Raw genomic sequence first — 17,836 nt, forward strand, 5'->3', positions numbered from 1 at the left:
TCCGACCTGCGGCCCTTTGCTGCATGCCACCCCCCCCTCCCCTTTCAAGTCTAAACTGTCCTGTACAAATAAAGGCCTAAAATGCCCAAAAAATATCTAAAAAAAAGAAAAGAAAAACAGTGCGTTGGAACTAGTTCTTGACAAACACCAGTGTATCCATCCGCTGAGTTCTTAGATACACTGAGCTGAGTTTCAGTCTTTATGCTAAGCTAGGCTAACCAGAGGATTTCCTTTAATCAAACAGTCACACGTCCATGTGACCTCATAGACTGACAGCACGCTGAAGCACCGCCAGTAACGGGAAGAGGAGAGTCCTGCCTGATGGCGCCTGGCTCTTCATACCACACACAGACACACAACCCTCTCCACTCAGCTGTGTGTGTCTGTATGTGTGTGTGTGTCTGTAGATCATCTAGTCTAGTCAAGACAACCAAAATCCCCATGTACCTGGGTGTTTTATTTTGAAATGTGTTTGATTTTTGTAAAGTCTGCGGCTGCCCTCCGGTCTTCCTGTATGTGATGACCTGCCTGGCGTCAAACATTTGCAGCCGGTGCGTCCAGACGGATAGAATAACATGAGAAGAGATCTGCTTCACGGCTCCTCGCGGCGCTTCAGCGTGCGGCGTGTTTGTGGTTAGGGTTCCTACACAGAGTCCTGAATCACTCATGTTTACACACTTCCTTACATATGTCAACAAAACTCAATTTTCGGTGTTTTTTCTCATCTGTAGTAAACATTTTCAACACATCCAGCCTCTGTTCTGGATCAGTCTGTGTAAAATGCGGTTCTTCTTTTTAGGCCTCCTGATCACTGGCTGCGTGGCGTAAGCGTGGCGACTGCGTGGCGTTTTCTACGTCTTTCCCACCAGAAAGGTGTCTGACGCGGCGCTGCTGCTGCTAGCCTTGTCTGGACTCATGGATGTTTCCCATAAACATAAACATAAATATATTCTGATCTGATTACAGCAGACAACGTCGGCAGTATTGACAGCTAAATAGGCGCCAGAATATTTCCTTCTGTAATGAGAGGTGACATATTTGATTATTATCTGCATTCATGTCAAAACCTCGAGACGTTCGTGGCCGGTTAGCTCAGCTGGTAGAGCGGGTGCACATGTGCAGAGGTTTATTCCTCGACGCAGAAGGTCCAGGGTTTGAATCCGACCTGTGAAGGTTTTCCTGCGTGTCTTCCCCCCTCTCTGTCCCCTTTCATATCTCAGCTTTCCTATCAAATAAAGGCAGAAATGCCCCCAAAAAAAAAAAAATCAAATCGAGACTTTCAAACATCAACATGTCATTTATTAAATGTTTTCCTGTCTAAATGACATATAAACATCTTTTCCTATTCTATGTTGCCTGGAAACGCTTCCAACACGTAGGCGTGTCGCGTGATAAATAGGCGTCGGTTCTATTTCTACCACGCACGCGTTTTCGGCGCGGCTCGAGGCTCGCCTGAGACGTGCGTGTGCACGCTCTAACCTGTTACCATGGGAGACAAAATAAAAACGGACACGCCACGCAGCCAGTGTGAAGGAGGTCTGAGTCTGTGGCTCCAGTATCTCTACCAAAGGGGGGGGGGGAGGAGGAGACGACTATCTCAGGATCAGCTGGAGACAATATTTCTAATCATTCTGTTATTTAACATTTCAGCCGTTTATCAAATGTGCCTTTTTAAATGTCCAAAACACAAAAAATATTCAGTTTCAAACGGAAACCATTATCAATCTTTATCACTCATCAAATCCTTATTCCATTTATCCAAGCTTTTATTCTGAAAATCCACCCTTTCATTTGCTATTTTTCTTAGATTGTTGTCGGTCAAATATAAGACATTTACAGACGGAGAAGACGAATGATTTGATTTACTGACTTTCTGACATTTTATGGATCAAATCAAAGTCAAATAAAAAAAACTCTTCCTATGTGTTTTTACCCGGCCGTCTTCTTCCCTTTCTTCTTCTCTGCTTTGCTCTGTTCCTTCTCCAGATGTTTCTGAAACAAACACAAGCAGGAGGAAACATCTGGTTACTCTGATTGGTCACTAGGGTTGGGTACTGAAACGTCCTGTTCTAATGTAAACTGTAGTAACGAGACTGAATGAGAATGAAAATTTCGGTGCCTCATTTTGGTGCCTGATTATTTTACCGCCCCCTGGTGTTCCGGGGTCAACTTGCGTGACGTCAGTGCCGCTACTCAGCACACAATCAGAACTGATAGCGAGAGGATCAATGAAGATGGCGAACGCAAAACGCTCCAAGGTTTGGCTGCATTTCACACCTAAAGGCGGTTACACAGCGAGCAGACGGCCGACCGTCGGCAGTAGAGCCAGTCGGACTGATCAGTCTCCCCGAGGTCCAAAAAGTTCCTCAGAACTCACCGAAGAGACGAGACCTGATACGTCTCCATGCTAAATCTTTTAACTAAGTTTCAACACTAGATTTAAAATATTGTGTTCAATTTGGCCCTGGAAATAAAAGTTTGTTTGACAAAGCGTGTGTGTTTTTTAAAGTACCTGTTCCAGAACCGCTTAAGCACCGAACTGTATAAAAAAGTACACAGAGTAGGCACCGGTATTGGATAAAACCCAACCGCTACCCAACCTATTGGTCCTGTCAGACCCAGATGGAGAGAGAAGCGGAGAATCAGAACCAGAAAAGGAGTTTATTGCCACAATCAGCTACACGTTTGAAGAAAAGGTCTAATCTGATAATGCTGTGTGTTGCTGCGTGGCTTCCTGTACTGACTGATCTTTACTAAGGTCTCGCTGCTTCCTGTCGCTCTGCGTGCGTTCTTGTTGCTCTCGCTGTCTTCACGGAGTCTCCTTCATTTATTTGTCTGTATATTTTAGCCCGTACTAAGGTCTCGCTGATCTAAAAAACAAAAAAAAGGAGCCCAAAACGACAGTCGGCTTGTTTATTGCTAAGGCCACAGGGTCAAAATTTAAATGATTTATAAAAAAATGTAATAACAATAACTTATAACAATAACTTATTTCACCAGTAAATTCCTGTTAAACCACAACAACAACCACTGGATGGGAAAAGGGTATTTTACAACAACTTTGAATGCAGCACAAGGCTGGCGAGGCAAATTTCAGCAACATCTGTTGTTTTTCAGACGACGGCAGCTATAGACCTTTATCACAGCAGACATGTTGACTTGTCATAGTAGGAAAAGCACAGCTGAAAGTGATAAACTTAACGATGGCTCAGTTCCATCAAGTGTCCCAGTAAGATATTTCAGTGAGTCAGCATGAACAATACCAGGACCTCTCCTAAGTGGAATACAGCCATCAGTAATGGTTTAATACCAGGGTCTCTCCTAAGTGGAATGCAGCCATCAGTAATGGTTTAATACCAGGGCCTCTCCTAAGTGGAATGCAGCCATCAGTAATGGTTTAATACCAGGGTCTCTCCTAAGTGGAATGCAGCCATCAGTAATTGTTTTGAATACACCGGTACTTTTCCTACTATGACATGTCTGCCATGAAAAAGGTCTATAGGCTGGCGTTAGAATCCTCTCCAGTGAAATCCAGACACACTTTTACACCGTTTAGCTGTCAGCATTTTAACCGTGTGTACTCCAGCTGCTAGCTAACGGTAGGCTAACGTTACCTGCTGTTTCAGTTTCCCCGAACGTCCGTTTTTGGAGCATCAGAGAGAAGCGCGGGCATTTAAGTGGCATCTAAATGAGGCAACGATATCTGGGTTGCTATGCGGTCCGGTAGATAACAGTCATTAAAGCATTTAACGACCGTTTGCTGTATTAGCACCAGGTCTCGGACCCCCCCCCACAAAAATAAAAACAGCCTCTTATCTCAGTCCAGCTGAGTGTCACTTGAGACTCTCTGCACTGACAAGAAGACAAGTTAGACCAAACTACTTGGTATTTAACACATCATTTGATAAAAACATTAGCCAAAAAGTGTCCGAGTGTGGAGACAGTTTGGTTAAATGTAAGACTTTTTTAACACTTAAAACCCTGCGTGTAGCCTGAAGTTACGCCCGCTTGTCACTGAGAAGAAGAAAAGTCTGAGTGAACTTTGTCTCACCTGCAGCTTGTCGTAGTGCGCCTGGCTGCTGCAGTGCGTCTTCTTGGCCGTCTCTTCGTTGGAGTAAAACAGGAAGCAGACGCGGCAGTAATAACCCATCTTCACATGTTCAACACCTGCACAAACAAACCAGGATAGATAACTACGTCTTTCTTTCCACCGTAGGAACTAAACTTCACAGAACATCTGCAGGATGGCGGCCCGTTAAAGGGTAACTATGTTTCTTTGGGTCTCTCTGCGTGTGTGTCTGATGGGACAACAATCTCTGAAACTGGTCCAGTATTAAACAAGAAACGAGCTACAATGTAAGTTAATAGGACAATTGTGCAGCTTGTATTTCACAAAAGTTCTGTTGTTGCTGCTGACAGACTCAGATTATTAGTCTACGTGTGTGACAACATTATGGGATGGATCCCTACAGAGATAGACCTTTTAGTTAAAGAGTAAGATCCTTTTAGTTTAACATGAAACAGCCCCGAAATCACCATCACCAAACTCCACCAGACTCCATGTAAATAATCAGGACTTTTATCATTGTAAAACACACTTCATTCAAAGTGGACAGAAACTAAATAAAACTACCAAAAGCCGTCTTGGTTCATCTTTCCACTGTTCCAACAATCACCACTCTGGTTTGGTTGAAATAAACCCTTAATTCACCCATTTACATGTGGAAATATGCTGTCTCTATACACGCTAAAAGTCCTGATTATTTACATGGAGTCTGGTGGAGTTTGGTGATGGTGATTTCGGGGCTGTTTCATGTTAAACTAAAAGGATCTTACTCTTTAACTAAAAGCTCTATCTCTGTAGGGATCCATCCCATAATGTTGTCACACACTTAGAATAATAATCTGGTAACACGATTAGAGCTGCAAAGATTAATTGATTCGTTAAGCGTTCGCACAGACAGAAATTTGCAGATGACATAAACGACTACAATGTAGATAAAAAGTGACAAAAAAATGACAAATAACACTGACAAAAAAGTTTCGAAATAAGCGTGACAAAAACTCGAAAAAAAGTCTAAAAAAGTGCTCAAAAAACACAACGTCTTTGCTTCCGTCACAGGAACCAAACTAATCATCAGAAAAAGTCTGCAGGATGAAATACGGTTTCCTCACCGATAGGGGTGTCGGGGTCGTGGGGGGGCAGCGGCAGAGACGCCACGCTGGGTTTGTTTCCCGCCGGCGGGGGGACATCTGGCGGTCCGTTCTGATTGGTCGATGTCTCCATCTTCTCCTCGTCCTGCAGAACCAGAGGAGACAGAGCAGTTAGCTTTCAATCACATCAGAGGGACTCACAGCCAATCAGCTGCAGCCAATCACAGAAGAGCTGAGCGGCGATAAGACAGAAACACATCCACACGACAAAAAGAAACTCCAAGAAAAAGCTACGAAACCCTTGAGAAAAGAAAAAAGGTTGAAAAAGTGTGTAAAGCATCGTTTCGACTTCAGTGAGGTGGTACATCATAAACATTAGGGGTGGCGATCGGCACCTCACGAATCGATTCCGATTCAGAGGCCACCGATTCGATTCTAAACCAAATTATCAATGCATCTCGTTGCAACAACTTTTATGTACATTTCCATGCGTGATTTAAAAAAAATATACATATAAATCAGAGTTTGCTAATCACTTCCCAGACAAAGCAGCTAGAAAAAGCTTAGATTTTGACATTCGTTTTAATGAAATGTTTTGTCTACTGAGGTTTTTGTTGTGTAGTCAGTCCATGCTGAAGCCTTAAACCTGCTTGTGAAAGTCCCCTTCTCTCCCAGTAATCTTCCATATCAGAGACTCACTCGTGTTTAAAAGGTGGAGAATTGGCTTCTTAGAACATGAAACATGAGCTGGTCGATCATTTTCCCCACCCCTAATAAACATATAGAAAAGGTAACATTATAATAATAATACGTTTTCCACATTAAAATGTCTAAAAGGACGTTTGTTCTAAATGTTGCTGAGTTAGTGGACAGGCCGCTTTCAGAACGTCACGCCAGCGACTCTCCCACCAAAATAAGAGACAAACATTTAGTTTTTTTTATTTTCTGCTCATCAATACGTATCTATTATGTAGTTAGTGTGTGTCTGTGTGCGTCTGTATGTGACTGTGTCTCTTGAAGAAAAAAAAATAACTTTAGAAAAGCACCAAAAACACTGGAAAGAGCGAGAGTCACAGCAGCAATCCCCCAAAAGAAGTGGAATAAAAGTGAGAAATAAAGTGTTGGGGGGAAAAAAGGCAAAAAAACCCAAACAAACAAGAAAAGACAAAACGCTGAGAAAGTGTCTATGTAGACCAGCGGCAGTCTGACCAATGAGAAACTGGTCTCATATGAAGCGACCAATCGGAGAGCAGGAGACTCTACTCACGTCCTCGCCGCTCTTCTTCTTCTCGTCACAAACTTCTGGAATCTTCTCCGCCGAGTTTTCTTCTTCTCGCTTCTCGTCTTCACAACTCTCTCGCTTCTCTTCCTCTTTCTTCTCCTCCGTCGGCTCCTCTTTCCTCTCTTCCTCCTCCCTCGGTTTCTCCTCCCTCTCCTCCTTCACCTCTTCCTTCTCTTCTTCCTCTCCAGGCTTCTCCTCCTCTTTGGGTTTCTTGGCCGGAGGCTCTTCAGGAAGTTGGGAGAGTTGAGGAGACGAGCTGCTGTTCTCTCTCTTGGCTACGGACGGGCAGCGGTGTCTGAAACCAACCACAGTTACAGCTGTTAGACTGTAAACATGTTAGAGTTGAAAATTGCTGAAAAAAGTGACAGAAACCAAACAAAATACCAAAAAAACCTTGTAAAAAACACCTAACGCGTCACCAATAGTGATGATGTCCATCCCTAATGAAATGTGAGAGAAGTTTTAATTAATATCTATTCCCCAGAAGGAGAAACTCACCCGTGTTTGAGCTGCCGGTACTTCCTGCTGACGTAGACGGTCAGGCGTTTCCCGTTGAACTTCGGAGGATCCACTTTGTAATCTTCGGCCATCTTCTCCGCGTCCTCGGCTCGGTCCATCTCGATGAAACACTGACGACAGACACACACACACACACACTTTAAAGCACTGGTTCTCAAGCTTTTCTCTCCCTTTAAATCTCTGCACAAAGGGTCACAAACATCCAACAGACAGTGGAGAGTGTGCAGGACTCAGTCATTCCTGGTCCTGGTTCTGGTTCTGTACCTCTCTCTTGAGCCTGTTGAGGAAATACTTCTTGACTCTCCCGAACGGCTCGGCCAGTTTCAGGATGGCATCGTCCGAGTATTTGATGTTGGGGATCTGGCCGATGTACACCACCCTGCTGGAGCCGCACTGGACAACACACACAGAGAAACATGATCAGCACACACACACACAAACACACACACACACACAGAGAAACATGATCAGCACACACACACACACACACACACACACACACACACACACACACACACACACAGAGAAACATGATCAGCGCGCACACACACACACACACACACACACACACACACACACACACACACACACACACACACACACACACACACACACACACACACACACACACACACACAGAGAAACATGATCAGCACACACACACACACACACACAGAGAAACATGAACAACACGAACGCACGCACGCACGCACACACATTATCAGTACGCATCAGCACACAGGCACAGACATGCACACACACACACACACAAACACACACACACACACACAAACACACACACACACACACAAACACAGAGAAACATTATCAACTCACACACACAGAAACATGAACAACATGAACGCACGCGCGCACACACACACACACACACACACACACAAACGTCATCAGCACACAGGCACAGACAGGCGCGCACACACGCATGCTCGCACGAGTAGGTGAACAGAAAAAAAGGAAAGAAAGATTAAGCAAGGGGATAAGACAAGGAAGAAGGGAAATAGGGAGTCAGGAAAGGAAAGGAGTGGTAGAATAGAGAAGAGAAGAATAAGGTAAGAAAGTAGAGAAAATTAAAGCAATGAAATAAAGAATATGGCAAACAAAAGAAGGAGAGAAAGGAAAGAAGAACGGAAACAGGGAGTCAGTGAGGGAAAGGAGTGGTAGAATAGAGATGAATAAGGCAGGCAAGTAAGTAAGACAGGAGAGAAAGGAATTAAAGAAAGCTGTAAAGGAAGTAAAGGAAGGAGAGAAAGGAGCAGGTTTACCTGGATGGTTGGGTAGCTCATGGAGTGGCTGACCCTCACCGGGCGCCCACACACCGACGCCTTGATGTTCCCGTTGTAAAACTTGGCCATCGCTCGCGCTTCTTCTTCTGTGGCAAACTGAAGGTACGCCTGATCAGGAAGGGGACAGACACACACACAAAGACATTGTTACAGTTTGGCTTCACTTTAATTCCTGCTTTGTTTAGAAGTTTATTAGAAGTGTATAAAGTAGGAATAAAGATCACAGCGTCAACTTATTAGTCAGAAATACGGCTAAAGCTCTGACTATATGTGTAACCATTATGCATGTCTGCATCTTAGACTGTATCAGTGAAAATTAACCTATAAGTGGGCGCAGAGCGATCGTTTTGGCATCTCCTCTATTTCTTGCGCGATCACCTAGGTTCATGGTGATTTTAGCTGTCTTGACTTCTCACAGCCTCTCTCTCTCTCTCTCTCTCTCTCTCTCTCTCTCTCTCTCTCTCTCTCTCTCTCTCTCTCACACAGTTTACCCCACTCATCCTGTCTTTCTATCTGAGAGAGAGATAGGTAGAGAGAGACAGACAGAGAGAAAGAGAGACAAAGAGAGAGAGAGAGAGAGACAAAAAGAGAGACAGAGACAGAAAAAGAGAGAGAGACAGAGAGAGAGAGAGAGACCGAGAGAGAGAGAAGGATCTCCTTGTGACCGGCGTGGAGAAATACGTGTCTGATATGAATGGCGAGGCCTTTGATCAGCCATGTATTGACGCTGTGCGGGCTTTAACCGAGGCTTGAGCGCCCGGTATGTTTTCACACTTTGCTTTGTAATCAAACTTGGAGCGTGTGGCGGCCGCTGTACCTCAGGTCTTAGGTCCAGCACCAGATGTTTGACCACTATCCCAAAAGGTTTGGCCAGTCCCAGCAGCTCGTTGAGGAAGTTGTAACCTCGTCTGAAGCCGACCACGTTGACCACCCTCATACCCTGAAGAAGAAGAGGAAACATCAGCCGACAGACACAATCATTCACCTTCTGTTCACTCTGTTTGTGCATTAGAGAAATATTTAATCACTTTGGATTATTATACAAATTATTATTGAAGTGATTGAGTGTGTGTGTGTGTGTGCTTGAGTGTGTCTCTCTGTATGTGTCTGTATTCGTGTCGCGTGTATGCGTCTGTGTCTCAGCTTGTGTTTGTGTGCCTGTGTGCGTGCGTCTGTGTCTCAACGTGTATGTTTGTGTCTCTGTGCGTGTCTGGTCTTAGTCAACTTAGATCTCTTTAGTCCATTAGTCATGTCTGATGCTGTTTTCATGCTGAATGACTTATTTCCAAGAAACGTACGAGCTCATCTCTGGCACGCACACAGACACACACGCGCTGAGACACAGATGCACACACACGCACACACACATGCATGCACGCACACACGCACGCAGACAGTTCTGCAGCCTCTTGGGTCTGATTTCTAGGACGCTGTATGGATGTTTATTCTGTATTTCCTGTGTGATTGTTTACGTTTCTGAGTTATGAACAAGAGGACGTAGAGAGATTAGACAGGAAAGAGAAAACAGATACGTACCCCTTTCCTCGAGTTGTCTGCAGAGAAAAAGAGACACAAACAGGATTCATTTCAACTCATGGAACAGCTTCTAACATCCTGATTCTATAAAATAAAAGCTCCTTATTGACAGATCCATATCATCTTTAATGTCCCCTGTGACTGTAACTGATAGAAGATCTTGTTCTGGAGGAAATAATCACGCACCGATGGTGTCAGACTCTCCGTGTTCTTCGTCCTCGTCCTCTGCCAGTTCGTCCAACGTCACAAAGTCCTCCATGTTCTCCAGGAATCTGGGATCAAACTGAACAACAACAGGAACGTTTCAACAGGATAGGAACAGTTCACAGGCTAACTACTGGGTTTTCAACCCTATATCCCCTGTGTTTCTGTGTCTAAGTGACTGATGTGAACAACAATCTTTGACATTGGTCCAGTATTAAGAGAGATCGTTGCAGTCGGCAGCAGAGAAACTAGGGATGCACCGAATCCAGATTGTTGGGGTTCGGACGAATACTGAATCCACTGGTTGAAGACTCTGCCTAAACTGAATACCGAATCCTCCTCCCATCCTCAGTCCATTAACACAGTAAACGCTAGAGGTGCAAAGATGAATCGATTAGTTGTCGACTATTAAATTAATCGCCAACTGTTTTGATAATCGATTAATCAGTTTGAGTCATTCATTTATTTTATCAAAAAAACAAGATTTCTCTGATGTCAGCTTGTTAAATGTGAATATTATCTAATTTATTCTCTCCTCTGGGACAGGAAACTGAATATCTTTGAGTTGTGGACAAAACAGGACATTTGAGGGACGTCATCTTGGGTTTTGTGGAAAACACTGATCCACATTTTTCACCAAGTTTTGAAAACTAATCGATTTATCGAGAAAATAATTGAATATGAAAATAATCATTACTTGCAGCCCTAGTAAACGCATGAATGAAGTAAACAGAGACTGTCCTTCCTTTGCCGTACCTGAAGTTGCTGCATTCTGGCTGCTGTCTGGAGATTCCTTCATGCACAACTTGTATTATTTAAGATGTTTCAGACCAGATGTTGTAACAGCGGCCATGTTGTGTATAGTTTAGGGTCCTCTCCACCACCAGACCAATCAGCATTGAACAGATTGAACATGTAGCTGGACTTGAATGGCCTTCTTTTGACTGAAAGTTCTGCCAAACAACAACTTGTTCTGCTCACCAGTTACTTTTCCACTTTCTCACAGCCTGCTGCATTGAACGCTCCACCTACGTAAACACCTTCCCGTGATCAACGGTGCCGTCATTATGGCGACCAGCGGAGCGCGCTGAGTGCAAGCGTAGGGTTCGGTGCGAAAAACTTCTAAGGTTCAGCAGAAACCCAACCCAGTCAAAAAGCCCAATATTCAGCCCAATCAGAAGCCCAATCCTGGATTCGGTGCATCCCTGAGAGAAACAAGCTACAGTGTAAGTTAATATGGTTAGGGTTTGAACATAAAAACACATGCAAAATTGCATTAACTAAAGCCACCAGATTGTGTATGTGTTTGTCTAATTTATTTTATCTTCTAGCCCTCCATCCATTTCCCTGAGTGGCGTTGTCACTTGCCAGGCCACCGTTTTAAATAAGAACCTTAATGACTTGCCTGAAAAAAATAATGGTATTGAAAATAAAGTATTACCTCGTCGTCTGGCAGATCTCCCTCCGCTGCCTCTGAACTCTCTCCCGGTTCTGTACTCGGCTCTTCTTTGGTCTCGTGTTCTTCAGCCGATGCTTCGGTTTCAGCCGGCGCTTCAGTTTCAGCCGGCGCTTCGGTTTCGGTCGGTTCTTTCTGTCCCTCTGACTCCGCCTCCTGGGTGACGTCACATTCAGCCCCGCCCACATCTGCCGGTGTGTCATCAGTGACGTCATCGGCTTCAGGAACCTGCATGTACACGTTAAATGTGTCGCATTAATGCACTAATCAGGACGGCCAGTTACTTCATGTCCTGTGATGAGGTCCAGTGGCTTTCATAGGCAAACTTATTAGAGAATGTGGGAATACTGTTTGTTGATAGGCTGAAGGTACACTGGAGGGCTGGCTTGTCTGTGTGTGTGTGTGTTTGTCTGTCTGTCTGTCTGTGTGTGTATGCATGTGTGTGGTGTGTGGGTCTCTGTGCGTGCCTCTGTGTGTGTCTCTGTGTGTATGTGATTGAGAGAGAGAGTCTGTGTGTGAGAGTCTCTGTGTGTGTGTGAGTCTCTGTGTGTGTGTGTGTGTGTGTGTTTGAGTCTGTGTGTGTAAGTCTGTGTGTGTGTGAGTCTGTGTGTGTTTGAGTGTGAGTCTCTGTGTGAGTTTGAGAGTGTGTGTGTTTGAGTCTCTGTGTGTGTGTGTGTGTGTGTGTGTGTGCGTCTCTGTGTGTGTGTGTTTTTGAGTTGGTGTGTGTAAGTCTGTGTGTGTAAGTCTGTGTGTGTGTGTGTGTGAGTCTGTGTGTGAGTCTGTATGTGTGTGTGTGTGTTTGAGTGAGAGTCTCTGTGTGTGTGTGTGTGTGAGTCTATGTGTGTAAGTCTGTGTGTGTGTGAGTCTGTGTGTGTGTGTTTGAGTGTGAGCCTCTGTGTGTGTGTGTGTGTGAGTCTATGTGTGTAAGTCTGTGTGTGTGTGAGTCTGTGTGTGTGTGTTTGAGTGCGAGTCTCTGTGTGTGTGTGTGAGTCTATGTGTGTAAGTCTGTGTGTGTGTGAGTCTGTGTGTGTGTGTTTGAGTGTGAGCCTCTGTGAGCCTTCATGTTTATGTTTCCTCACCTCCTCAGACTCCTCCACCGTTTCCTTCACAGACTCGTCTCTCTCCGGCTCCTCCGTCTCTGCGTCTCCATCTTTCACTTCTTCCTCTTGTTCCTCGGCTGCGTCCTCTCCCTCCATCACTCCCGACACCTCTTCCTCTTCCTCCTCTTCCTCAGCCGCTGCAGGTTTGGGTTTGTCCTCCTCCTCTTTCTTCCTCTCCTCTCTGCTTCTGTTTCTGGACGAGGAGTTCCTGGGCGGGTTGGAGGAAGCTCTGGTTCCCGAGCCGCTGGAGGAAGACGACGAGGCGTTCGCCCCGCTGCTCCGCTGGCCCCGGCCGTCTTCACCTTGGCCTCGTTTCACGCTGAAACAAACACAGTTGAAGTTGAAATGTCTTAAATGTCCCCAAGGGGCAATTTGGTTCACAACATGTAGCCAACACATAAACATTAGCACAAAAAAAGCACAAAAACCTAAAATAGTCAATAGATAAAAACATAAATACACATGTACACTACACTTAAAAAGATGACAAATATATGCTGTGAAATGGGCAGGGATGGCAGATAGTTTATTGAGAAACCCAACAGCTGATGGTACAAATGATCTCAAGTGTTAGACCGGGCACATTTTCGGAAGACTCATATCGGTGTTCAAATATAATATCCCCCCAGACAGACACACGGTTCGGATTAGTTCAGTCACTTGGTTTTCTCAAACGAGCAACTTGAGCTGCAGTCAGCAAGATAAAAACACATCACACAACATACAAATAATGTGTTTCTGAGAAAAGACCATCTTCCTCTAAGCTGTTTGTTTCAACAGTGGGGGACTTCTTCAAGCAAAAAACGCCCTGAATGTCTCCATTTTTCTGTGTTCTGACCCCCCCACTCCGGTGTTGTGCTATGTTAAAGGCCGTTTTACAGTTGTGCGGAGGCTCCACACAGAGCTCTCGCCGTAGCCTACGTAAGTGGCCTGATGTTTATACTTGTGCGCTGGTGTGTCGAGCCAGCGTGTTTTGTGGGAGTGTGTGATAGAGCGAGGGAGAAGTGAGAGGGATTATCTTCAGAGTGAGTAGTTTCTCTAGAGTCCTAGTGAGAGAAACTAAGTGTCTCCCCTGTTCTTTCTGACCACAGTGGGAAATCTGGAGCAGAAGTTAACCCTCTCCTTGATTAGGGCTGAGCTCGACTGAAGAAATTCTGAGTCGACTAACACTCATTCAATTGTATCAACTAATGGATTAGTTGATTTAATCGACAGATCTGTAAATCTGAGTTTCTCCGCAAGGAGTCATGCAAAAGCACCACTTTAATTCTTGTGTTTACCAGAGATGTGTTCGTACGTTTCTTGGAAATTAGTCATTCAGCATGAAAACAGCATCAGACATGACTAATGGACTAAAGAGATCTAAGGTTGACTAAGACCAAAATGACCAATTAGTCGACTAATCGACTGAGGGAGCAGCCCTATCCTTGATTTCATGTTGTTTATGGAGAAGGAGAACCAGGAAATGAGTCGGGGAGGGAAATGCAACGCTACCAAGCCACAGCTGAGCGACATGCATCACTGCGACGTATAGTTACATTTTTCGAGAGGTGTCGTCAGGCTACAGCGTAGTGTCCGGTGTAGACGCAGAGGGGTCTGCAGGAGCTACACCTTTGATTCTACACACGACTATAAAGTGGCCTCGACTCACTTGAGGGTCTTGTACTTGGCGCAGATGTTGAGGCGGATGGATCTCCCTCGGATGGTGAGCGGGTTCACGCTGTAATACTTCACCAGCATCTCGGCGTCCTCCGGAGTTCCCAGCTGGACGAACGCCTGGAGGACAAACACGAGACACAATTAGGCCTGTCGCAAAATGCAATAAATCAATTAATCGCATGATAAATAAAAACGAGCTCGATACATTTTAAATGGAAATTATCGCGGCCGTAAAAATGTCCATTTTATTTCTTGTTTTTTGTTGTTTTGTTCATTTATGGAGAAATTTAAAATGTCTTCCAGTTCCAGTGTTAAATATTCTTTAGAAATTAAAGTTTATTGATCTTTTAAAAGGTGTACCTGCATTATTATGCCATTATCATTATATTAGATGAAAATGGTCTCAGAACGACAATATTATCATTTATCGCAATCATTTCTGGGACTATTTATCGTCCAGCAAAATGTGTTATGGTGGCAGGCCTAGAAACAATCAGAGTCAAACTGCTCCCGACAACTGGAGGACATACACGAGGTAGATACTAACTCAATAAACACCTGATGTATAAAGTTCTTTAAGAGACTATAATCTGCGAGTCGGGCAGCAAGACGCTCAGCTTCTGAGACGTTCCCGGTGTGGTACGGTGCGTGGCCGAGTGGAGAATCACAGTAATGGTCTGTGTTTACCTGGTCGGTTAGGAACAGGTGTTTCTCCACGACGCCGAAGCGTCCGGCGATGGTCAGTAGCTCCTTCTTCTTCTCCGTCTCTCGGGGCATGTTGGAGAAGAAAACCACCTGGCTGCCGCGGCCCTTTACGTCCCGCACCGGTCCGTCCATCGCCATGTCTCTCTGCCGATCGTCTTTCTGACGGACGAACGCAGAAAAATACAGCGTTGGAAGATGTATTCAGATACATGAAACGTCGTGTGTGTGTGTGTGTCTCTCTCTGTGTGTGTGTGTCTGTGTGTGTGTGTGTGTGTGTGTGTCTCTCTCTGTGTGTAAAGCATCCAACCAGTTGTGTTTAATGGTCTGATCATCTCAGCTGGACTTGTAGTCGTTATATTGTCGGCTAGTTTACTTTAGAATCAAAACATCAGATTTTATAAATATATGTGTTCTGTGTGCAGTAATCTTAATGTGTAAAGTAACTAGTAACTAAAGTAACTAGTAACTAAAGCTGTAACAGATGAATGTAGCGGAGTAACTAAAGTAACTAGTAACTAAAGCTGAAATAGATGAATGTAGCAGAGTAACTAAAGTAACTAGTAACTAAAGCTGTAACAGATGAATGTAGCGGAGTAACTAAAGTAACTAGTAACTAAAGCTGTAACAGATGAATGTAGCGGAGTAACTAAAGTAACTAGTAACTAAAGCTGTAACAGATGAATGTAGCAGAGTAACTAAAGTAACTAGTAACTAAAGCTGTAACAGATGAATGTAGCGGAGTAACTAAAGTAACTAGTAACTAAAGCTGTAACAGATGAATGTAGCAGAGTAACTAAAGTAACTAGTAACTAAAGCTGGAACAGATGAATGTAGCGGAGTAACTAAAGTAACTAGTAACTAAAGCTGGAACAGATGAATGTAGTGGAGTAACTAAAGTAACTAGTAACTAAAGCTGGAACAGATGAATGTAGCAGAGTAACTAAAGTAACTAGTAACTAAAGCTGTAACAGATGAATGTAGTGGAGTAACTAAAGTAACTAGTAACTAAAGCTGGAACAGATGAATGTAGCAGAGTAACTAAAGTAATTAGTAACTAAAGCTGTAACAGATGAATGTAGTGGAGTAAAAAGTACAATATTTCTTTGCACGCACACGTGGAGCCTCCACAGAACCATAAATCAGCCTTAAAAGAGGCAATTTGGTCGGTGCCTAAAAATTGAATTGGATGGGCAGGGAAAGCGAGGACGGCGGGCAGTTACCTCGATGACCAGCAGTCTCTTGGACAGGTAGAAGGTGATGGGTTTGCCGTACAGAGCGGCCTGGTGCTGCTGGTAGTAGTTGACCATGTCCAGAGCCTCCTCGTGACTGTTCATCTCTAAGAAGGCCTGACGGAGACAAACGCACAACAACATGACGACAAAGAAGATACAGCTGCCCAACAGCCAAAACACAACGGGCGCGGAAAGCGCAGCAAGTATCTATGTGTAGGTCTGGGACGGTTACTGCATCACCGCAATACCGCGGTCACTGGCTGTGTACTCCGGTAAGAGAGTCGCTGCAACCTTCGGTTTTAGTTCAACAGAGTTATTGACATCCAAATCCAGCAGTGAATAAAGTGCTTGTTGCTTGCAATAGTGTTTGTGTGTGTGGTTTTCTGTAAAATAGAATATGAATAGAATATACAGAATATGTAAATATAACCTGTACATAATGAATGCACATACATACAGATTAAAAGAGCAATAAGGAACAAATCACTCTGCAATATACATAATTGCTATGCAGACAACCAAATAATACTGTATAGTAATGGAAATCTATATAATCCGATGTAGTAAAGAATATAGGTTTCATTGTGTAGTTATATCTATTGGCCACTAGATGGCGCTCTAAGACAACAAATATCTGTATAACATAACTTTCAGGTCCAATAGTCATGTGATAGACGGTGAAATGTGCTTCAGCAATTAAATCAGCAACACTATTGCGAGTGCAACAGTTGAACTAATCCTCAGCAGGATTGTAATTAACAAATGTACGAACATGGATCCATGAAAACAATATTAACTATTGTTTCTGAACGATATATTTTGCAGTAAGTTCCTAGCATTACAGTAGACATGAGCATGCTATCTTGAATTATAATAAAGAAAAATACTGTCATGTTGACTACACAAACAAAGATAGATGCAACACCAGCATGGACACAAAATTGTGCACTATGTTCTCACTAAGCCACACGGCAACACAACAGAAGCTTTATACAAGTAATGTGCAACTTCAGGAGCAGCTGTACTCATGTCTGCAGCGAACAACAAAAGGAAAAGGCAAAGCTGCGCATGTGAGTCCAAGAAGTGATGTAGGCTCATCAGTCCAGCAGGGAGTTTTCCAGTTTTTCAGCTGAGGTCGACACATTAACGTTACAGCTGCAGTGTTTACCACTGCACATTAGCCTAGCAGCTAGCAGAGTTTCCTTCTGTTTATAGCTTTATACCGATAAAACGGCACGGTTGAATTTCAGCCTGCATGCATGTTTCGTAGCCTAAAACAGAGTGGCTTATATCTAGCCTAGAAATCTAGACTCCCCCTAGTGGCAGCAAATTTATTTGGCAGCCAGAGGGGGTCTAGGCACTCTCCGTTGACTTTCAAGCTGCAAAAACCAAATTTTGGTCAGGCCAATCACATTGTGTATAGAGTCGGTGGGCGGGGCTTATGGCTGCTGCTACTGGGAACAGCGGTCTTCTGGAAGACTTGGAGTTCAGCTTTTCTTTGAGAAAAGAACAAAGAACGGCACAGAAATCATTCTTAAAAAAGGAAGATGTGTTCGGAGTTTTGCCGACCGGATACGGCAAAAGTTTAATCTATCAACTAGCTCCGCTACCTTCTTGGTTGCTCTGCCTGGTTGGAGCACTATCCTATTACGTGCAGAGGGAATTTGAAAAACAACCGTTTTAAC

At 44.0% G+C, this 17,836-nt stretch overlaps 2 protein-coding genes across 5 annotated transcripts in view; both read right to left on the minus strand.

The window, feature by feature from the left end:
- LOC120566816 (exosome complex component RRP40-like) overlaps window positions 1–17,836 on the minus strand; it is a 279,666-nt gene that overhangs the window by 240,115 nt on the left and 21,715 nt on the right. The window lies entirely within an intron of this gene.
- The window catches only part of matr3l1.2 (matrin 3-like 1.2), a 24,475-nt gene continuing 8,387 nt past the window's right edge, over window positions 1,749–17,836 (minus strand). For all 3 annotated transcript variants that reach the window (XM_039813460.1, XM_039813461.1, XM_039813462.1), the window contains 15 exons: window positions 16,140–16,265; window positions 14,902–15,078; window positions 14,207–14,331; window positions 12,535–12,874; window positions 11,441–11,683; window positions 9,982–10,078; window positions 9,796–9,812; window positions 9,077–9,199; window positions 8,239–8,367; window positions 7,220–7,348; window positions 6,935–7,065; window positions 6,422–6,731; window positions 5,176–5,299; window positions 4,052–4,167; window positions 1,749–1,992 (listed from right to left, as the gene is read on the minus strand). In XM_039813460.1, coding sequence (XP_039669394.1) covers window positions 1,930–1,992; window positions 4,052–4,167; window positions 5,176–5,299; window positions 6,422–6,731; window positions 6,935–7,065; window positions 7,220–7,348; window positions 8,239–8,367; window positions 9,077–9,199; window positions 9,796–9,812; window positions 9,982–10,078; window positions 11,441–11,683; window positions 12,535–12,874; window positions 14,207–14,331; window positions 14,902–15,078; window positions 16,140–16,265 — 2,250 coding nt within the window. In that variant the 3' untranslated portion in view covers window positions 1,749–1,929. The remainder of the gene's footprint in view (window positions 1,993–4,051; window positions 4,168–5,175; window positions 5,300–6,421; window positions 6,732–6,934; window positions 7,066–7,219; window positions 7,349–8,238; window positions 8,368–9,076; window positions 9,200–9,795; window positions 9,813–9,981; window positions 10,079–11,440; window positions 11,684–12,534; window positions 12,875–14,206; window positions 14,332–14,901; window positions 15,079–16,139; window positions 16,266–17,836) is intronic.

The sequence above is a fragment of the Perca fluviatilis genome, chromosome 10 (assembly GCF_010015445.1).
Source record: "Perca fluviatilis chromosome 10, GENO_Pfluv_1.0, whole genome shotgun sequence".
Classification (NCBI taxonomy): Eukaryota; Metazoa; Chordata; class Actinopteri; order Perciformes; family Percidae; genus Perca; species Perca fluviatilis.